A 17712-nucleotide genomic window follows, 5' to 3' on the forward strand; every position below is an offset into this window, starting at 1 on the left:
TGTATTTCAGAAATTATTAAACAGAATATAATTTAGATAACTCTAACATAAAATAATATAATTTTCAAATATAAAATGATAATAATTAACAATTTAACAAAAGTTTACATTTATATTTTTAAAAATACGTTTTTACTTAAATTGAGCGAGATGTGTGCACTTTCACACAAAATTGAAAATAGACCTCGCGTCGAAGCTCTTTGGGATGTGGCTTTTTAGGAAATCGCAAGACAATTTTAACCTGTTCCGTGATGCACGTCCCGGCACGGTTGACTTGTCTTCTCCACCTGGGCTCTTCCAGTACAATATGCGCAGCCGATCAGTGTCAATGGAAGAGCGCTGCACCTGGCTTTTCATGCGTCCTTGCTTAAATTTTCATCCGCCGGAGAGCCCTTGCATAATTCTACAGCCTTAGCTTGGCCCATTAAAAAAAGATCTTAACTCAGGGCACGGTTTTAATATAAATGACAATAATCAGCCACTTGCTCGTGCAAAGTGTGGAGGTTTCATGCGTTTGCTCGACTTTACGACGTATAGCTTGTTTTGTGCAGCAAGTCTAGTGTGTGATTGCTTTCATTCAACCTCAGTGACTCACTTCCTCCGACACCCCCCCCCCCCCCTCCCCGCTTTCAACTTCACCGCAGCAAAGTCTGCTGACATTCAGCGCAGCACGCAACGCACAAAATGCTCATTTTCTCAATGCGCGCACGCACGCAGTCATGGGCAGCGCGGTGCAAGATCACTTTCTTCTCAGATTTAAAAATAAATAAATAAAATGCAATGGGCGGCCCGGTAGTCCAGTGGTTAGCACGTCGGCTTCACAGTGCAGAGGTACCGGGTTCGATTCCAGCTCCGGCCTCCCTGTGTGGAGTTTGCATGTTCTCCCCGGGCCTGCGTGGGTTTTCTCCGGGTGCTCCGGTTTTCTCCCACATTCCAAAAATATGCATGGCAGGCTGATTGAACACTCTAAATTGTCCCGAGGTGTGAGTGCGAATGGTTGTTCGTGTCTGTGTGCCCTGCGATTGGCTGGCAACCGATTCAGGGTGTCCCCCGCCTACTGCCCGGAGACAGCTGGGATAGGCTCCAGCACCCCCCGCGACCCTAGTGAGGATCAAGCGGTTAGGAAGATGAATGAATGAATGAATGAATGAATAAATAAAATGCAGCCGTTGTGATGGGAAAAGACCAGCATGAATTAATTGTATGAACCGGTCATTCCTCCCCATATTTAATCATATATAGCACAGGTGACAAACTCAAGGCCTGGGGGCCAGATCCGGCCCGCCAGATAATTTTATGCGGCCCGCGAAGGCAAATCATGTGTGTCAACTTGCTAAAATTTGTAGCGAAATGTCAAATTGGCATGTGTAATAAATCATGTATTTTATAAAGTATTTTAATAAGAATTTTGTTACCCTGTTTACACTCACTTGAACAATAATTGAACAAACTATTATCACTGAGTTGACTGATTTAAAAAGGAGGAGTCTATTCATTTGTTGTGTACAGTAATAATTTTGTGGTTTCACTGTCATAACGGCCCTCCGAGGGAAGACGCAACTACAAATTGGCCCGCGATTAAAATCAGTTTGAAGCCCTTGATTTATAGCAACAAACTGTAGTAGGGCTGGGTCATATGGCTGAAAAGTATATTGCCATAAACACTTCTACTTTCTTCTCTACTAATTTAATTAATTGTTATATAATATAATAAATTAATTTTAATTTCCTTGGTTAAGTCAGTAAGAGCAATGTAGAAATGCTATTAAAAATCGGTTTATAGATACACACAAGGGAGACTTAAATCACTTTTCCACTGCTGGAGCTGGTGTTGTGGCAGAAAGTCTTTGTTTAGCTCACATTCCCCCACTGCCTTTTGTGGCCTCACTTTCCACCTGGCGTGAAGTCACCGCGCAGTGACATCATGGCGGGCTGCAAGGCTCGACCTCGAGTCCGATGCCACATCTCAACTTTCTGCATGCGCCGAACGCTGCAGCACAGCGAGCTGGGCTAAGCTTTTGAAGTCATATTGTTGCTGCAGTTTTGTTTCATGTGTTTGTTCACACCCACCATGAATGTGATGAATCAAATTCTCATAAATGATCATCCCCTACATATAAAAAGTTGACCCCTTACATTTTTTTCGGCTCAGCTTTTACTTATTCAGTTATTTACGGATTTTATTAATTTTTTTCCTTGAAAAACATTTACTGGCTGTTCATCCCCATTTTTTTCATGAATAATTTAGGTTAAAAACATTTTTACCGAACAACGTGTTTCCAATGCATAACCTTAACAGCCGAACTCAATTTGACCTTGGCTGAACTTTTTTGTGACTCTTCCAGTCTTATATAATCTTCATTGAACCAGATAATACCCATAGAGATCAAGATGTCAATCCCAAGGGTGACCTGGCCAAGAGGCCAGCAGCACACGTCATGAAAAACATTAAAAAGTCAACATAAGTGATATGTTTGAAAACATATTTTTGCGAGTGCGTGGTTTCCAGTAAGAAAGCGCTGAAACTTTTTAGCATAAGTAACAAATCATAAACACACAGGCACTATTCAGTGGTCTCGTGCTGTTTGTCACTCAGAGTGGATCAAAAGGCTCCATCGGGAATAACTGGTTCTGAGAGCTTCAGTTCCAGGCTGTAAAGAGTTGCAGACTGTGTGGCCAGCAAGATGACTTCTGACGCAAGGACGAAAAGATGAGCATTTGCGTTTGAGAAGACTTGAGCCTTGTTTTTTCTGTGTTTAAAACAAATTTCAAACTCCTCAGATGAGAACGGGCCACATTAAAAGCAGCTTGTAAAAACACAAAACCCTGAGTGAGAAAGGATGAACGGCAATAAATCATGGTGTCCTCTGCATAATAGCGTTGAAATGCATTTGACACATTCACACACAGCCTGTTGATGCAAATTGAAAATAAAAAGGGCTCCAGGGAGAAGCCTTGGGGTACTCCTTTGGTAACACGCACGACCGAAAAGTGAATTCAGCGACATGAGCACACTGTATTCTTTTTGTCTCTCTTCTGCACTAAAGTGAGTGGTCACTTTCCTGTGAGAACATCCGATTGGACACCTCCAAACCGGATATGCTTGCGGGGAAATGGATGCTGGTCTTTGGGCATCATCATCAGCTTTCATCAGAGACATTGTCACACAGAGGCCTAAAAGCGGACATCCTTGGAAAGATCCCTGACTCAAACACCTGTTGTGAATTTTGCGCTTGGGCTGCTTTTTAGAGCATAGTAAGTTGCGCAACAAGTACCGGGTACTGAAATATTCAACAGTTGCACATTTGAAAGACTGGAGGTCAAATCAAGGTCTCATGTGAAGGCTATAGTTCATTTTTAGATTCATCTTGAAATTTTCTGCCGAAGCTGATGTGTACATTTTCTTCAGAAGTGCCCTGCCTGCCAGCCTCCGCACACTGGTGACTTGTGCGCAGCGTGACACGCCCTCCAGGTGAGTGACGGCAGAGCGCATGCACTCACATTACAGCCGCGCCGCTTCTGATTGATCCTGAAAGCATAGAGGCCTGTGGGAACGCACTGTAACCCAACCCGGAGCAGATGTGCATCAATGGGGACATCTGAAGAGTCCAAATCTGCAAGCATTACCAAGCAACACAATCATTTATTTTTTCCCCCCCAAGCAGACAACACGGTTGGAATGGAAAATGAATCTCACAGTGTATCTATCTTGTCCTGAAGCAGAAAGCGGGTGCTGGAGCATGACTCCATCCAAATGCTGGCGGGGGGGAAACGTGTCCTGACTGATCCAAATGAGCGGTGTAATGTGGTCCGAGTTTTAGAAGGAACCACAGATGGACGCTGCCAAACCGAGTCCTACGCAAAAACCAAAGTGAACTCCATCGGCCCTCCATTTTGAGGTCATTTTGGCGCCATTCTCAGAGGTATTGAGGTGACGCACGTCATGGTGGCAACAAACAGTAGTTTCGCATCACAACAAGCAACAGTTTGACAGCGAGTGAACAATTCTTCAAAAACAAAATTCCCGGATAAAGTTTACTGTAAAACAAAGAGAATTACAAGTTGTGCATCTCAAACTAAATTGTCTTACAAATGCACTGCTAGCTTCATGCTAACACATTACCGGTAAGTCAACCACCAAAGATGTGCTAACATAAGAATCAATAGTTGGAGACGGATACAAAACGTCTTCCTTTAGTTCCCTATGAGACTTCCAAACCTCTCAGGCTGTCAGGTACAGGTTTATTTATGCTTACATAAGCAAACAAAGTGAAGCAGCATTGGGTTTCTACATGCTCCTCAAGTGCAGAACAAACCTCTCCAACAACTGAGGTCTGGTCAAACTTGATGCCATGTGTCCTGAAAATGAATTTAAATAAATAATATTTGTGGTTTTCATGATTGTAACTTGATCTTGTGATGTCGTTTCAACGTTTTATTGGACTGCAGCTTCCTCCAACATTCTAAAAAACATAAGCGGTAGGTTCATTGAAACCACCAGTGATGGCACATTGTGATTTTCCTGGAATGTTCTACAAGTGATTTAAAATTATAAACGTGCAGAAAATTAAAGTGCTTCCTATCGATATTCATCGGCCTTGTTAAAATATTTGTTGATGAATGAAAGACACTATTTTTTTTCTTGCCTAAAACAGTATTTTAAATAAGATATCCTTTATTCGTCCCACAATGGGGAAATGTACAGCCTCCAGCAGCAAGAATGTATGTAGAAAGAAGAAAGGAGAAAGAGAAAAAAAAACAACAAACATCTTTCAATCAAATACAATATGAACACAAATGGATAAATCGCAGTACTATTTACAATGTTCCTTCACATCATTTAATTATTATTATTATTATTATTAAGAAAACCTTTATTAGTCTCGCAATGGAGAAATTCCAGATTCACAGCAGCAAAGTTATGAAAGGAAGAAGTAGAACAACCAAAAAATAGGAGCTGCTGGAAAGGCAGCCACTCTCGCGGCGCCATTTTGAAGTCAAAATAACAAAAATAACACAAGACAACACATAGGACAGAGACAGTCGTGCAATCTTCACCACTTTTCTGCATACACTTTGTTGTCTGAAGCAGTTATAGATGAAAGAGGAGAGGATCAAAGTGTCCTTTCACCAGTGGATCAGAGACATCATGCTGAAAATGTGCACACGTCTGCTACAAGCAAAGTTTTGAAAGCAAACACGAAGCTGTAGCGTCCATTGACGAAAAGAGATTAGTTCACTTATTATGATTGTTATTTTTTATTCATCAGCCTGACAGCAGTCGGTAGGAACGAGCGTCGGTATCTCTCCTTCTTGCAGCGCGGGTGTAACAGTCTCTGGCTGAAGGAGCTACCAAGTGCTGTCAGGGCGGGCTGGGAGGGGTGGGAGGGGGGGTCGGAAAAACTTTCAAATATCCGTTCCTCACATTTCGTGGTAATAAAGTTAGCACCAAAAAAAAGCAAGCAAATTGTTTTCCTTGCCTTGTCTGATTAAGTTTCCAAACCCAATTTACACAATTTATTGTCGACAGTCTTATAAAAGGGGTCTATCACTGCTATCTGCTGGACAAAATTGGCATTGGCCCGAGTCATGAAATTTGCCCTTCATTCATCATTTTATTTCCTCCCTGCTGTGTTTTTATTCAGTCCATCATTAGTGATTTTTCCTCTCAACTGTGAAGGTCATCGTGACGAGTCCATCGATGCCCGCCTGCACCTCGTCGTGCTCCTGCACGGCCGACACCCCCTTGGGGGTCCCGGTGAGGATCAGGTCGCCCTCCTCCAAGGTGATGAAGTCGCTGATGTAGCTGACGAGGTACGGGATTGAGAAGATCATGTCGGAGGTGCAGCCGCTCTGTCTCAGTTGCGAGTTGACCTTCAGCCACAACTTGACGTTGCCCGGCTCGGGGACGCGCTCCTTGGGGATGAACTCACTCACAGGGCAGGAGGTGTCGAAGGCCTTGGCCAGCGTCCAGGGAAGACCTTTGGACTTGCACTCATCCTGCACGTCCCGGGCCGTCATGTCCAAGCACAGCGCGTAGCCGGCGACGTGTTCCAAAGCGGCGGACTGTGGGATGGCCGCGCCCCCCTTGCCGATCACGACGCCGAGCTCCACCTCGTGGTGCAGGTTGCTGGAGTAGAAGGGCAAAACGATGGGCGAGCCCTCCCGAACGTAGGCGGAAGGCGGCTTCAAGAACAGTACCGGCTCCGTGGGGACTGCGTTTTTCAGCTCTTTGGCGTGCTCCGCGTAGTTTCTGCCCACGCAAATTATCTTCCTCCCCCATTCCCAAAATCGGGAGATATTTCTTGTCGACATTTCTGATCAAATTCGCAGATTGCCGCAGCTTCCGATCAGTGTGCACGAGTCGAAGTAAACTTTGACCGCTACGCTATATATTTTAACGGAGAGGTACGGCGAGTCGTAAGGGACAACTGTCGAACTATTTTTAAAGTTCGAACCAAGGTTCACAGTTGTATTAAGATGTTTTATTTAATACTTAATTGCTCAGATCAAATAAAACAAACGCATTTAACACTTCACTAATGTACCCACTCACATGTATTTTAATTTCGAGCGACGACCACCTTAAAACTACGATGATGTTTTACATTGTCAGAGACCTTGAAGGGGTTGCACGGTCTGATCGGTTAGCACGTCCGCCCCACAGTGCTGAGGTGTAGGGTTCGATTCCGCTCTTCTTGTGTGGAGTTTGCATGTTCCCCCCTCTGCTTGCGTGGGTTTTCTCCGGGTACCCCAAATACTGTACATGCGTGGCAGATTGGTGGGAACACGCTCCTTTGTCCTTAGGTGTGTTTGTCAGTGCGAATGGTGCTTGGTCTATGTGTCCTCTGAACTTGGCTGGCACTCAGTTCAGGGTGTACCCCGTCTACTGCCCGAGGACGGCTGGGATTGGGTCCTGCATGGCTGCGACCCTTGTGAGGACAAACGGATTAGAAAATGGTGGAAATGATTTACATCAATTGATGTCAATTTTGACTGACTATGTTCTGTGTAACCTCAGCTACGACGAGCCCTAATGAACTTTTTGTAAACCAACTTGAAAAAACACAAATGAATAACTAAATTTTATATTCGAATAATCATTTGATACAATAATAAAGGAAGGGAATAATGGAATGGATCATTTTGGAAATGAAATCCAAAGCGTTTAACCAGTCCCCCTATCCACTCCCCGTATTTGATTGGTAGAGCCTGCGAGATTAGTGGTGACGAAGGCGGAACTAAACGACAACCAAATAGGGGTTCCCACTCGTTGATTTTCGCATTTGTAATGTTACTCAAGTCACTCGTAGGGAGTGCCTGCACTCTACTAGGAGTTTCCACAGCCTTAAAACTCGGTAGGATTATACTTTATATATAACTTCTCGTGGCCGACAGTTTTGTGGGATTTATCGTCTTCCACTGTTGTTACGTTGCGACACATTATTTCGCTTTATGACACATGAAGAACACGGGCCCTTACATGAACTCAGCTGCTCTCCTCACAGCAACCATGATACTGTCTCTTACATAACATCTATCCATCTATCCATCTATCTATCTATCTATCTATCTATCTATCTATCTATCTATCTATCTATCTATCTATCTATCTATCTATCTATCTATCTATCTATCTATCTATCTATCTATCTATCTATCTATTGATATAATAATTGTTGTTAAAAAATGAAGTGTCAAACATGAGCAGAAAACAGCGTGCGCGTCACGTTAACACACGTTAAAGGTTAACTGTAGTCAATCAGTGATTGACTCTTGTGTTGTCCCGAAGCGCCTGTGGAAGTCAAGGCCCAAGCAGCGGCTCTCCTGCACAGCACTGTGAGGAAAACATCAGTGGTGGAGCAAGCCAACATGAGGGTTGAACTTTTGCCTGCTCTCAGTGACAATTACATGTACTTGCTCATCGACACGGACACCAAAGAAGCAGCAATAGTGGACCCGGTGGAACCTGTCAAGGTCTGTCCTACTTTGGAGTTGCATTCAAAACTTGGTCAGGGTCAACAAGGCCTTCTCTGCTCACCGACAGTAATGGAAATAATGTTAAACCACCTTGGTTTCCCCAATTTATTGTTCATTCCTGCTCCCACGAAAGGTGTGTCATGTTATTAAAAGTGTTTTTTTTTCAGTACCATACTATGCAATAACTATTGATATCATAAGTAAGGGGTGTCTGGTTATTTTCAAGTAAACTTTTGCATTTCTCTATCATAGTTATGGTTTCTCTGATGAAGATAGTGGGGCTACTATAAACAGAACTGTCTTTGAATGACATAATGTACCGTATATGAGGGAAAAAAATGTGAGAACTTTATACAAATTGAAGAAAGTGATTCAATCTGCGTTTTAAACACCCGCAATTCTTTGTCTTATGCACCTGAAAAACAAATTAACAGACCACTGTACTGGGATATACTAGCCCTTGTTTTCCTAATTGGTCTAGTTTGTGAAATATCACAAAAATATTACTTGTTGTGCTTTATTTAGCCCCCAAATACTCAAACTTTTATCCCTTCACAATTGTAAAATCAAAATGTTTAACAAAAATCTCTAAGATTGTAAATTTTATTTACTTTGTAAATTAGAGAGGCGCAAAGGTGTTTAGCTAGTCAGTATTTTTTTTCAAATTATTTTAATGTTTTTAATTGCAGGTTGTGGAGGCAGTCAGAAAACATGGCGTCAGGCTCACAACAGTTCTGACCACCCATCACCACTGGTAAGCTGCACATGAAAAACACTGACGGGAAAGATTAATTGCTAATATTGAAAGTATTATAAACAATACAATTATGCTTACAATAATTCAGCATTAAATATGATTTTTAGGCACAAAACCTTTGCCTTAAATTGATGAACACTTACACCGGTCAATAAATTTGCACAATTTTTTCATTAGAGATGCAATTGAACATTTAGATGGATTTTTTGCGCTGATTCCGATTCAGCCCTTTATTTATTTATTTTTTCCTAGAGGTGTGTAATGTAGTCATAGATTTATTAATATTTATGACTTAGAAGTTAGGTTTGGCAGCAGGTGTTATTTTTTTCTGAAATGTCAAAGCGATAAATGACGATGCACGGTAAAATCTTTATTACACTAGCTTTTATGGGTCAAACTTAAAAAAAAAAAATGTTGAAAACATCTCAAACCCTCATGTGCTTGAAAAACAGTCAAGACATTTTGAGCACTACTGTTTTCAGGGATCACGCAGGTGGGAATGAGAAGATGGTAAAGCTCATGCCCGGCCTGAAAGTATACGGAGGAGATGATCGCGTCGATGCCATAACAAAGAAAGTCTCGCACGGCAACAATTTAAAAGTAAACGCGTCAAGGTGTAACCAGAATGACTGACAATACAGTATTGGCATCCGTGACATTCTCCTTTTTCTCAGGTTGGCTCGCTTAACGTCAAATGTCTGTTCACGCCGTGTCACACAACTGGTCATATCTGCTACTACGTCACCAAAGATGACAGCTCTGAGCCTCCAGCAGCCTTCACAGGTACGACGACACACCGTTAGCCTGAGTAAGAGCTGCTTCATTTGTCTCTCTTACATGAGCAATCGGTTTGATGAAATTCCTTGAAAAAGTCAGCAGCAGTTTTCCAAGTGCGATATTACTGTTTTTTTGTTTTGTTTTTGCATGTAGGGGACACATTATTTGTTGCCGGCTGCGGGAAATTCTTTGAGGGCACCGCCGAGCAGATGTACAAAGCCTTGATTGAAATTCTGGGACGCCTGCCTGCTGAAACGGTGCCTGTCAAACACTACGGTCTTCATAGCGTAATTAAGAATTGTTTTAGTTAAACACCAAAATCTTCAGCCAATGCACATAATTTAATACTTCAAGCTTAATGCTGTCATACCATTGTATGAAACGGCATGAAATTAGTATAGCCGTTACAGTAATGATAAACCTTCAACCGCTACTTTGACATGCACCAATCAGCAACGCATACAATTTATTTATTTTTTTGTTCCTCTAGCGAGTCTACTGTGGTCATGAGTACACTGTCAGCAACCTGAAATTTGCACGCCACGTTGAGCCAGACAATGAAGTCATTCAAAAGAAGCTAGCATGGGCAAAGGTATTCACATTCAAGCAGTCATCGCATCCATCACATCCACACGATCACTGATGAAAGTTGTGCTTATTCCTGTAGGAGCAATGCAGCAATGGCGAGCCTACAATCCCATCCACTTTGGCGGATGAATTTACCTTTAACCCATTTATGAGAGTCAAGTATGTCTCACCAAGTCTTTGGTAGTTTCACACACAAGTGTGGTTGCACTTCAGCAACTTTGGTATGCTTAATACAGAGAGAAGTCAGTACAAGATCACGTGAAGCAGACCGATCCAATCGAAGCCATGAGGTTTCTTCGTAAAGAGAAGGACACCTTCCGAGTGCCCAAGGAGTGATGATGCACGGTGGACTTAAAACCGCTGGTGGCACTGTAATATGATTATCCGTACTCCACGAACTGTCTGGATGAAACAGGATCAACTCATTCTTCCTCAGTGCTCATACTCTACGTTAATTAATTTGAGGTCCAATTTAGCTCTGAAATGAGCAGTAAAGTTGTGTTTGGCATCTGCCTGGGATTGTTATCACTAATATGAGGTATTGAACAACTAATTAAATAAGAACAAATAGTTTTAGAGTTTTAGAGTAGTTGTGTTTTGTAAAAGGTAAAAAAAAACACATTACGCTGTTTGAAGCTCGGCTTTATTTCCAAGATGGGATTTTTCTGCTTAAAAACCAGTCGCTAATAATGGGAAGTTGTTCATCTGGTTACGCTTTCTCTGAACTATGCGTTCTTTACTCATTGTGTCAACACGAAACGTTAGATGTGGTTGAGTACAAAAGTTTGCATGCAAAAATACAAAGTACATATATTTTTCATGATTTCCTTAAGCAATAAGACCAAACCAGAATGCAAATAGTAACAGGGGGGCGTGATTTGAATTGTACACTTTAAGGCCGTTTGTTTATCATCATGCAGTTGAATATGTACAGCAAATCTTGATCTGCAAAGCTAATTTATATGTACGTGTTAATTTAGCGGAATGTTTATGAATGTTTCTGTCTCGATTAAAATGTCTTGGTACTGGTTGTGTCGTCATCGCGATAACTGACTAAGCGGAAGTGTCAATTAAAAACAACAGGTAACTACAGTATATGCCTACCCAGTCAGCATACGAGCTCACACTATTAATGCAAACGGTGGCTGCCTGATTATGTTCTTGCCCCTTGCCTCTAAGGCGTCGCCCATTTCTTGACGTTCGCCACCTTTACGCCTGTGATAAACTTCTTTCAGTACATTATCTTGGATTTGTTCGCCTGACCGTATGAAAGTACTGCGTCACCCGCGGCCATCTTGCCTTGCCATTCGTTAATGTCGCCTAACTTGAATACGTTGATATGTCGATGTTTTCTGTCTACGGGGGCGAAAATGAAACTTTGTGTCGCGTGTGGTTTTACCAATACAACAACGTCCGTCGGGAGCCCATGAGGGTGAAAGTGATCTTCATCCTGGTGGACAGCAATATGTACACTAGCTTGGTGATTGAGCAGTGCAGTAAATAGGCTTCAGCAGTTGCGAGATAAGTAACGTTTTAGCATTCATTAGTGTTGAAGGGTGATAATTTCTAGCATGGAGGTAACCTTCTAGGAAGATATCCGACCCTCATCTCTTTCTCAGAGAGAGTTGACATTTGTGGCTGTTCTCACCACAAAATCACTGCCTGAGTACTTGGCCCTGTGAAGACCACAAGCACCTGCCAATATGGCCTTAAAATGAGACGTCCACCCCTTTGCTTGCAGTAAAACCAACCAACAATGACACAATTCAATTTCCCTGGCTTTACATGTTCAAAATTTTCAACATGGTATCAAGAAGCGTCACACTGTGTCACTGGGCTGGTCGATGTCTTTCATTGAAGGCAGTAGTGGTCGTAGTTAGAATGGCATCCTCTGCTGCTGAACATATTGCAGCAGAAACCCCTACTTGGCAAAGACAAGTTTTCTTTTCAGCTACAGTTACAAATGTGATGCAGGCAACCTCTTGCTTGGCAGATTAATCATTGCCTTTCCGATGTCTTAACAGGCACAATGTCTGTTAATGTCTTAACAGGCATACTGTCCTTGGCAATGTTAGTCCGATACACTTTTCATTGGTTCCTCATCTTGGATACAAATTTCTGATAATCATTAACATTCGAAAATGCCGAATCAAACCCCCCACCCACCTCCCGACACAATAAACAGCTCTGAATAATATTTTTATTTGGTCAAAATATATTTGTAGGATTATTTACCGGTAATTAAAATGCTACTGAATCTGGTTGCAAACTATTGATACACATTTCACATATTTTGCCACTAAAAAGGACGCAAATGCTCGAGTCACATGTATTTGGACGGTGACGCAGCGTCACCATTTCATCGTGAGTCCGTTGGTCATCTTTTCCACGGCGTGGTAGTTGGTGTGCAGCAGCTCTCTGGCGTGCTCTTCGCCCACGCTGTGCAGCCACGACTGGTACAGCTCGGCCACGCGGGCGTCGTCTTCCGGCGTTTGTGCCACTTCTGCTTTGTAGAGTGCCTCCACCCTCTGGAGGAACTCTTTTGGGTTCTCCCCAGGGGAGGGTTTCAATTGCCCGCCGCCGTTAAGACAACCTAGGGAATTATACAACACCATAACATAAAACTTCATGTGGGGCATGATTTCCATTTGACAGTGCAGAAAATCCACAAATATAAATTATGATTCTGTTAATGGTTTGGACCGTAACGTGTCAGAAAATAGACAAAAATGTTGATAATTGTTTTTTAAATGTTTTATTTGGAACACAAATACAATCAGTCCACTTCTATGGAGGGCTACAGAAATTGGATATTTGTTATTGAGAAACTGAAATTCTATGCATTTGGACAATTTAGATTCAAGAACCGTATCTATAGGATTCATCAACGATCAAAAATACTGATTTATTTGATAATCGATTAATCGTTGCATGTTATATTTATATATATAACAGGTGTCAAAGTCAAGGCACGGGGGACAGATTTGGCCCGCCACCTCATTTTATGTGGCCCGCAAAAGCAAATCAACTTCCATGACCCTTTTGCTTTAATCTGTACCGAAATCTCAAATTGTCAGATGCAATAAATAACGATGACATTTTTGCACTGACTTTGTGACCCAGTTTACACTCACTTGAACAATAACTGTACAAGTACTTGGCTGATTTAAAAAATAGTGAGCAATCTTTTGTGTGTGTGTGTGTACAAGTAATAATATGATTTAATGATTCAACATTTATTTGGGTTCACTGTGGTAACGGCCCTCCAATGGAAGACTTAACTTCAAAGTGGCCCACGACAAAAATGAGTTTGACACCCCTGCTGTATAGTATCGTTTTCTTTAAGTAAATGGAAAAATGTGGAAGATTTTCACCAACCTGAGGGACAGGCCATAACCTCCACAAAGTGGTATGGCGACTTCCCCCTCTTGAGTTTCTGCACCAGGTTCTGGATGTTACGGAAGCCGTACGTTGATGCGAAACTCAGCACCACTGCGCCATCCTTCTCCAGCGTCACCTCCTGGAAGTCCTTATTCCTGTGGCACAGGCACGGAAGCCGCGGTGATGAGTCGCCATCGCTATTTATAAGCGCAAATCAAAATCACCTGAGGATCTTGTAGGTGAGTTCCTTGGTCTCCTCTCCAAAAATCTGCTTGGCCGCATAGGTGAAGACGTGATGGAGGTAACCGCCCGAGCCGCTGCCGGCGTGGCTCAGGAACTCGCCGTCTTTCACGTTATTGAAACTGGAAACAGAATGACATGAACAGCGGGAAAAGTAAAATACAACACTGAAAGCGCTAAAACTCACAGAGTATCGAGAGGGCCGTCTTGTATCTCATTAAGAGTCACTTTTTCCTCTTCCAGCATTTTCTGAACTTCTCCTAATGAGGAAAAGAGATGTTGTTTCCACAACGTGCATGATGATGGAAGTTGAGGCCGTACCGGACGTGATGACGCAGTCCACTTCTCTGCTCTCCGCTTTGTTCAGGTAGAAGTCCGGCCTGGAAGCCTCAAGTTTCTTATCGAAGCAGGGCATCACCGCCACGTGATAGATTTGCTGTGGGCTCAGGCCCTGACGACATGCATAACATGAAGATTAAGATGCGCCGCATAATAAATTGAGATTACATATTGCTGACGCCAGGCACAATTCTCACACGGCCAAAACCATCACTGTCAGGCACTGGTGTCAAACTCGAGGCCTGGCGGCCAGATCCGGCCCGCCACATTATTTGAATGTGGCCAGCGAAAGCAAATCATGTGTGTCAATTTGCATGATCCTTGCTAAAACATCGACTGAAATATCAAATAGTCATGTGTAATAAAGAACGCTGAGATTTTTTTGCAATCATTTTGTTCCCCTCTTTACACTTACTTGAACAATTGAATAACCTATTATAGTTGAGTCGTAATCCAGTAATTTGTTGGTTGCAAGTCAAAAATGAGTTTGACACCACTGCTTTAAGGAATTAAAAAAAATGTCAAGCCATTAAAATTGTATCCCTGCCACTTAAGATTGGTCAATAATTTGTAAAAATAGCAGAACCAGTAGTCGGCGTGCCAGGGAGTCCAGGGTGCAAAAAACGGGAACGCCGACCTTTTCTGGCTGATCGGATGTTACGTGATGGCTAGCCCATAAATTAGTTGTAGTAAATGTTATGTATCTGGGCCGCAAAGTGGTTCTTAAAATAATTCGCATTAGAGATTAACAGTACGCAATATGGTGTCTACTTTAGATTGGCATGGTGTACGCTTTGATTATTTGTTGATAGCATTTGCATTTGACAGGTTTTTCACTGAACACTTTTTCTTGAACACTTGAAACTCATTCACTCCCAAAGACGTTTTTAAACGTCTTTTTAGACTTGGTCTAGAATTGGCTGCTACTGAATGATTTAATCATCATTTCCCTTTTCACTCCAGTCTTCAGCCACTCTGGTCTTTAATCCAAGTTGGATGTTGTGCTCGTTCAAATTGTCCGAAGCACGTTCACTGCTTTCAACTTTGCATCACACTTTGTAATGAGGTAGTATGACCACACGTTGTTATTATGAATTAGTGTGATCATTATTATTATCATTGCTCTGAGCATAAGCGGTATATGCTAAACTTTAGTACGACTACCACATTACATTTTAAATTACAGTAAATTGCTCATCAACACTCCATTGACAATACAAGTCTGAAAACACAAATTACAGCTGACTACTACATTTTTTTTTCAAAGTGTGCGTCTGCACCTGTTGTTCTGCAAAATAGCCTTTAACCAGAGAGCCCATCATCGCCTGAGGGGAGCGAGTGGTGCTGATGTAAGGAAGAATAAAATCTCCGTGTGTCTTCTCTGCATAGCAGATCCAACCTGAGCAAAAATAAATAAATACAATCCAAGCGCAAGTCAGTCAGCATCCTTCAGCAGGCAATACACGCTCTGGGAGGATTCCACTGTATCGCAACGCTGACAGGAGAAGGTGTGAACGAGCTGATGAGCTTGCAGTTCTATTTTGCAAGCATACCTGGACATGCTGATGTCATCATGGGCAATGCTCGGCTGTCTTGCTCCTTCCTTTGGAAACGCTCCACAAACTCTCTCTGGTTCTCCAGCAGGCTGAAGGTCCGACTGAAGCTTGTGTCAAACACGTGATGGACGCCTGCAACAGCAGCATTTGTCAAAGCTTTCAATGAATCAACCTAAAGTTTCAAATGGAATAAAGTCCAAAACGCTCCTGGTAATGTTTAGAAGATGAGAAGGCCTTTCTGGCCGTGACATAAACCTCACCTAGGCCTTTGAAGAAAGAGGTGAGCCTCCTTCCCACCTCGCTGCTGCTGAGCCCGTAGAATGCAGCGAGGGATGCTCTGGACTGAGGTGACACTGAGACCACCACCACTTTCTTCTCTGTGGCGCTCGCCTGTGGGAGGAGCATGTGTGTCAAATAAACGGCCCATCGGAATTCTCCTCCACGGTTACTCTCATGAGGGTAACATTGTCTGGATGGACTGAAGTCACCACCTTGTTGTTGCGCAGTACTTTGAAGAGTTCCTCATGGCTCTGCTGTGTGATGAGGACACTCTCAGCCGATGTTATACATCCACTACAAGCCAAGCAGTCGTTCAGTGTGATTTTTGCTTTCTCAAGCTTCTGCTTCTGCCCGGCCTGTAAACAAGCAAGGCAAACCGTGGGTGTCATCGAGACAAAAAAAAAGGGGGGGGGTGATTCCTCAATACTCACTTGGTTGATTTGGACATAAGTGCCATCATCTTCTATCTGGATTTTGGCCACAGACTTGCCCTGTTTCTTCTCGATTTTTACAGGTTTGACACATTCCTACAAAAACGACTAGCAGTTAGTTATTGACATGTTTGACCAAAAACAACCCTTCCAAATTGGAATCATGGGATTTGGGAGGATTACCCCGGGACCAAAGTAGAGATTCAAACCCCGAAACTCAGAACAATAGTAAACCTGACATTCTAATCAATGGCTCACGTTCTGCTCTTTACTAAAAATAAACAATTCAAATTTGAATGCAATTTACCAATGAGCTTCGAATTCGCCATACATGAAAAACTAACAAAATTAGGTTGCATTCAGAAAAGGTTCAGAATTGGACTTGGATTAGATAGAACAGCTCGTCAGTCCTTTTAATGAGGAAAATACATGTACCAACAGGGAAAGATTACACAAATAGATATGAAAGAAAATGCTTCAAATGACAATACTATGACGAGGGGAAGACATTGAAGTCAGGGGAGTTGATATAAATGGGGAAAAAAACAAACTAATAATGCTTACATGGAAACATCACATATTCATAACGCTTTGTGCTACTAGGTAGACTTGACATGACTCAAGTATGAAAACAAAAATCGACAGTCAGAATGACTCAGCACACACCGAAGCCAAAATGACTGAGAGGAGACCCCAAATTTCGACTGATTGCCATTAAATTGATATGTAGATTCCTGAGATTGCCATTAAATGCACATGTAGCTTGCTGGCATTGTTTACCGTGCCATAATACTCTGTGCTACTAGGTAGAATTGACATGGCTCAAGTGTGAAAACAAAAATCGACAGTGAGAATGACTCATCACCCACCGAAACCGAGATGACTGAGCGGAGACCCCACATTTCGACTGATTGCCATTAAATGCATATGTAGCTTGCTGACATTAAACCATTTACCTTACGCAAATTACATGCGGCATTGCTGCAATGACATTGCGGACAAGCCCTCTCTCTGATATTAAGTCTTCGTTTAAGTGAAGCGCACTGTCTCACCACACACAATTAAGCGTGAAGACACGTCAAGAATATGTGTGAGTACAGTACCTGAGATGGTGTGATAAAATCGTCGAGATCTGTCAGCTGCAACACTCCGCTAAAGACAGAAGCCATAGCAGCTACCGTAAAGCGATTCGTTGTTTACCTTGGTGTCGGAAAAATCTTCGTAAACTTCGTATTCCAGTATCAGCAGTTTTTTGTCACATTTGCATTCCAGATAATTGTCTGAACGAATGAAAACGATAGCCTACGAAGGATACAATGCAACGGCTATTTTACGTTGGATTTACTGGATACTTTTTCTTAAAGTCGAGTGTTTTCCCTTTATA

The 17712-nt window shown here is 42.4% G+C and overlaps 3 protein-coding genes across 3 annotated transcripts; 1 reads left to right on the forward strand and 2 right to left on the reverse strand.

Annotated features, from left to right (window-relative positions):
- Nucleotides 1–5481: 5481 nt before the first annotated feature.
- fahd1 (fumarylacetoacetate hydrolase domain containing 1) lies at nt 5482–6410 on the reverse strand. The gene has a single exon (XM_052049074.1). The coding sequence runs from the start codon at nt 6313–6315 to the stop codon at nt 5653–5655; it is 663 nt and encodes a 220-aa protein (XP_051905034.1). The 5' UTR covers nt 6316–6410; the 3' UTR covers nt 5482–5652.
- A 640-nt stretch (nt 6411–7050) lies between these two features.
- Nucleotides 7051–11130, forward strand: hagh (hydroxyacylglutathione hydrolase). The gene is made up of 9 exons (XM_052049071.1): nt 7051–7358; nt 7793–7977; nt 8670–8734; nt 9220–9337; nt 9412–9520; nt 9668–9771; nt 10005–10106; nt 10182–10261; nt 10339–11130. Exons 1-9 carry the CDS (start codon nt 7292–7294, stop codon nt 10436–10438), a joined length of 930 nt encoding a protein of 309 aa, XP_051905031.1. The 5' UTR covers nt 7051–7291; the 3' UTR covers nt 10439–11130.
- A 1158-nt stretch (nt 11131–12288) lies between these two features.
- Nucleotides 12289–17654, reverse strand: narfl (nuclear prelamin A recognition factor-like). The gene is made up of 11 exons (XM_052049065.1): nt 17432–17654; nt 16329–16424; nt 16110–16253; nt 15879–16008; nt 15616–15750; nt 15343–15461; nt 14045–14174; nt 13911–13983; nt 13708–13845; nt 13481–13638; nt 12289–12695 (listed from the first exon to the last, which is right to left on the reverse strand). The coding sequence occupies exons 1-11, from the start codon at nt 17495–17497 to the stop codon at nt 12454–12456; spliced, it is 1431 nt and encodes a 476-aa protein (XP_051905025.1). The 5' UTR covers nt 17498–17654; the 3' UTR covers nt 12289–12453.
- Nucleotides 17655–17712: the final 58 nt, after the last annotated feature.

The sequence above is a fragment of the Hippocampus zosterae genome, chromosome 17, assembly GCF_025434085.1.
Source record: "Hippocampus zosterae strain Florida chromosome 17, ASM2543408v3, whole genome shotgun sequence".
NCBI classification, from domain to species: domain Eukaryota; kingdom Metazoa; phylum Chordata; class Actinopteri; order Syngnathiformes; family Syngnathidae; genus Hippocampus; species Hippocampus zosterae.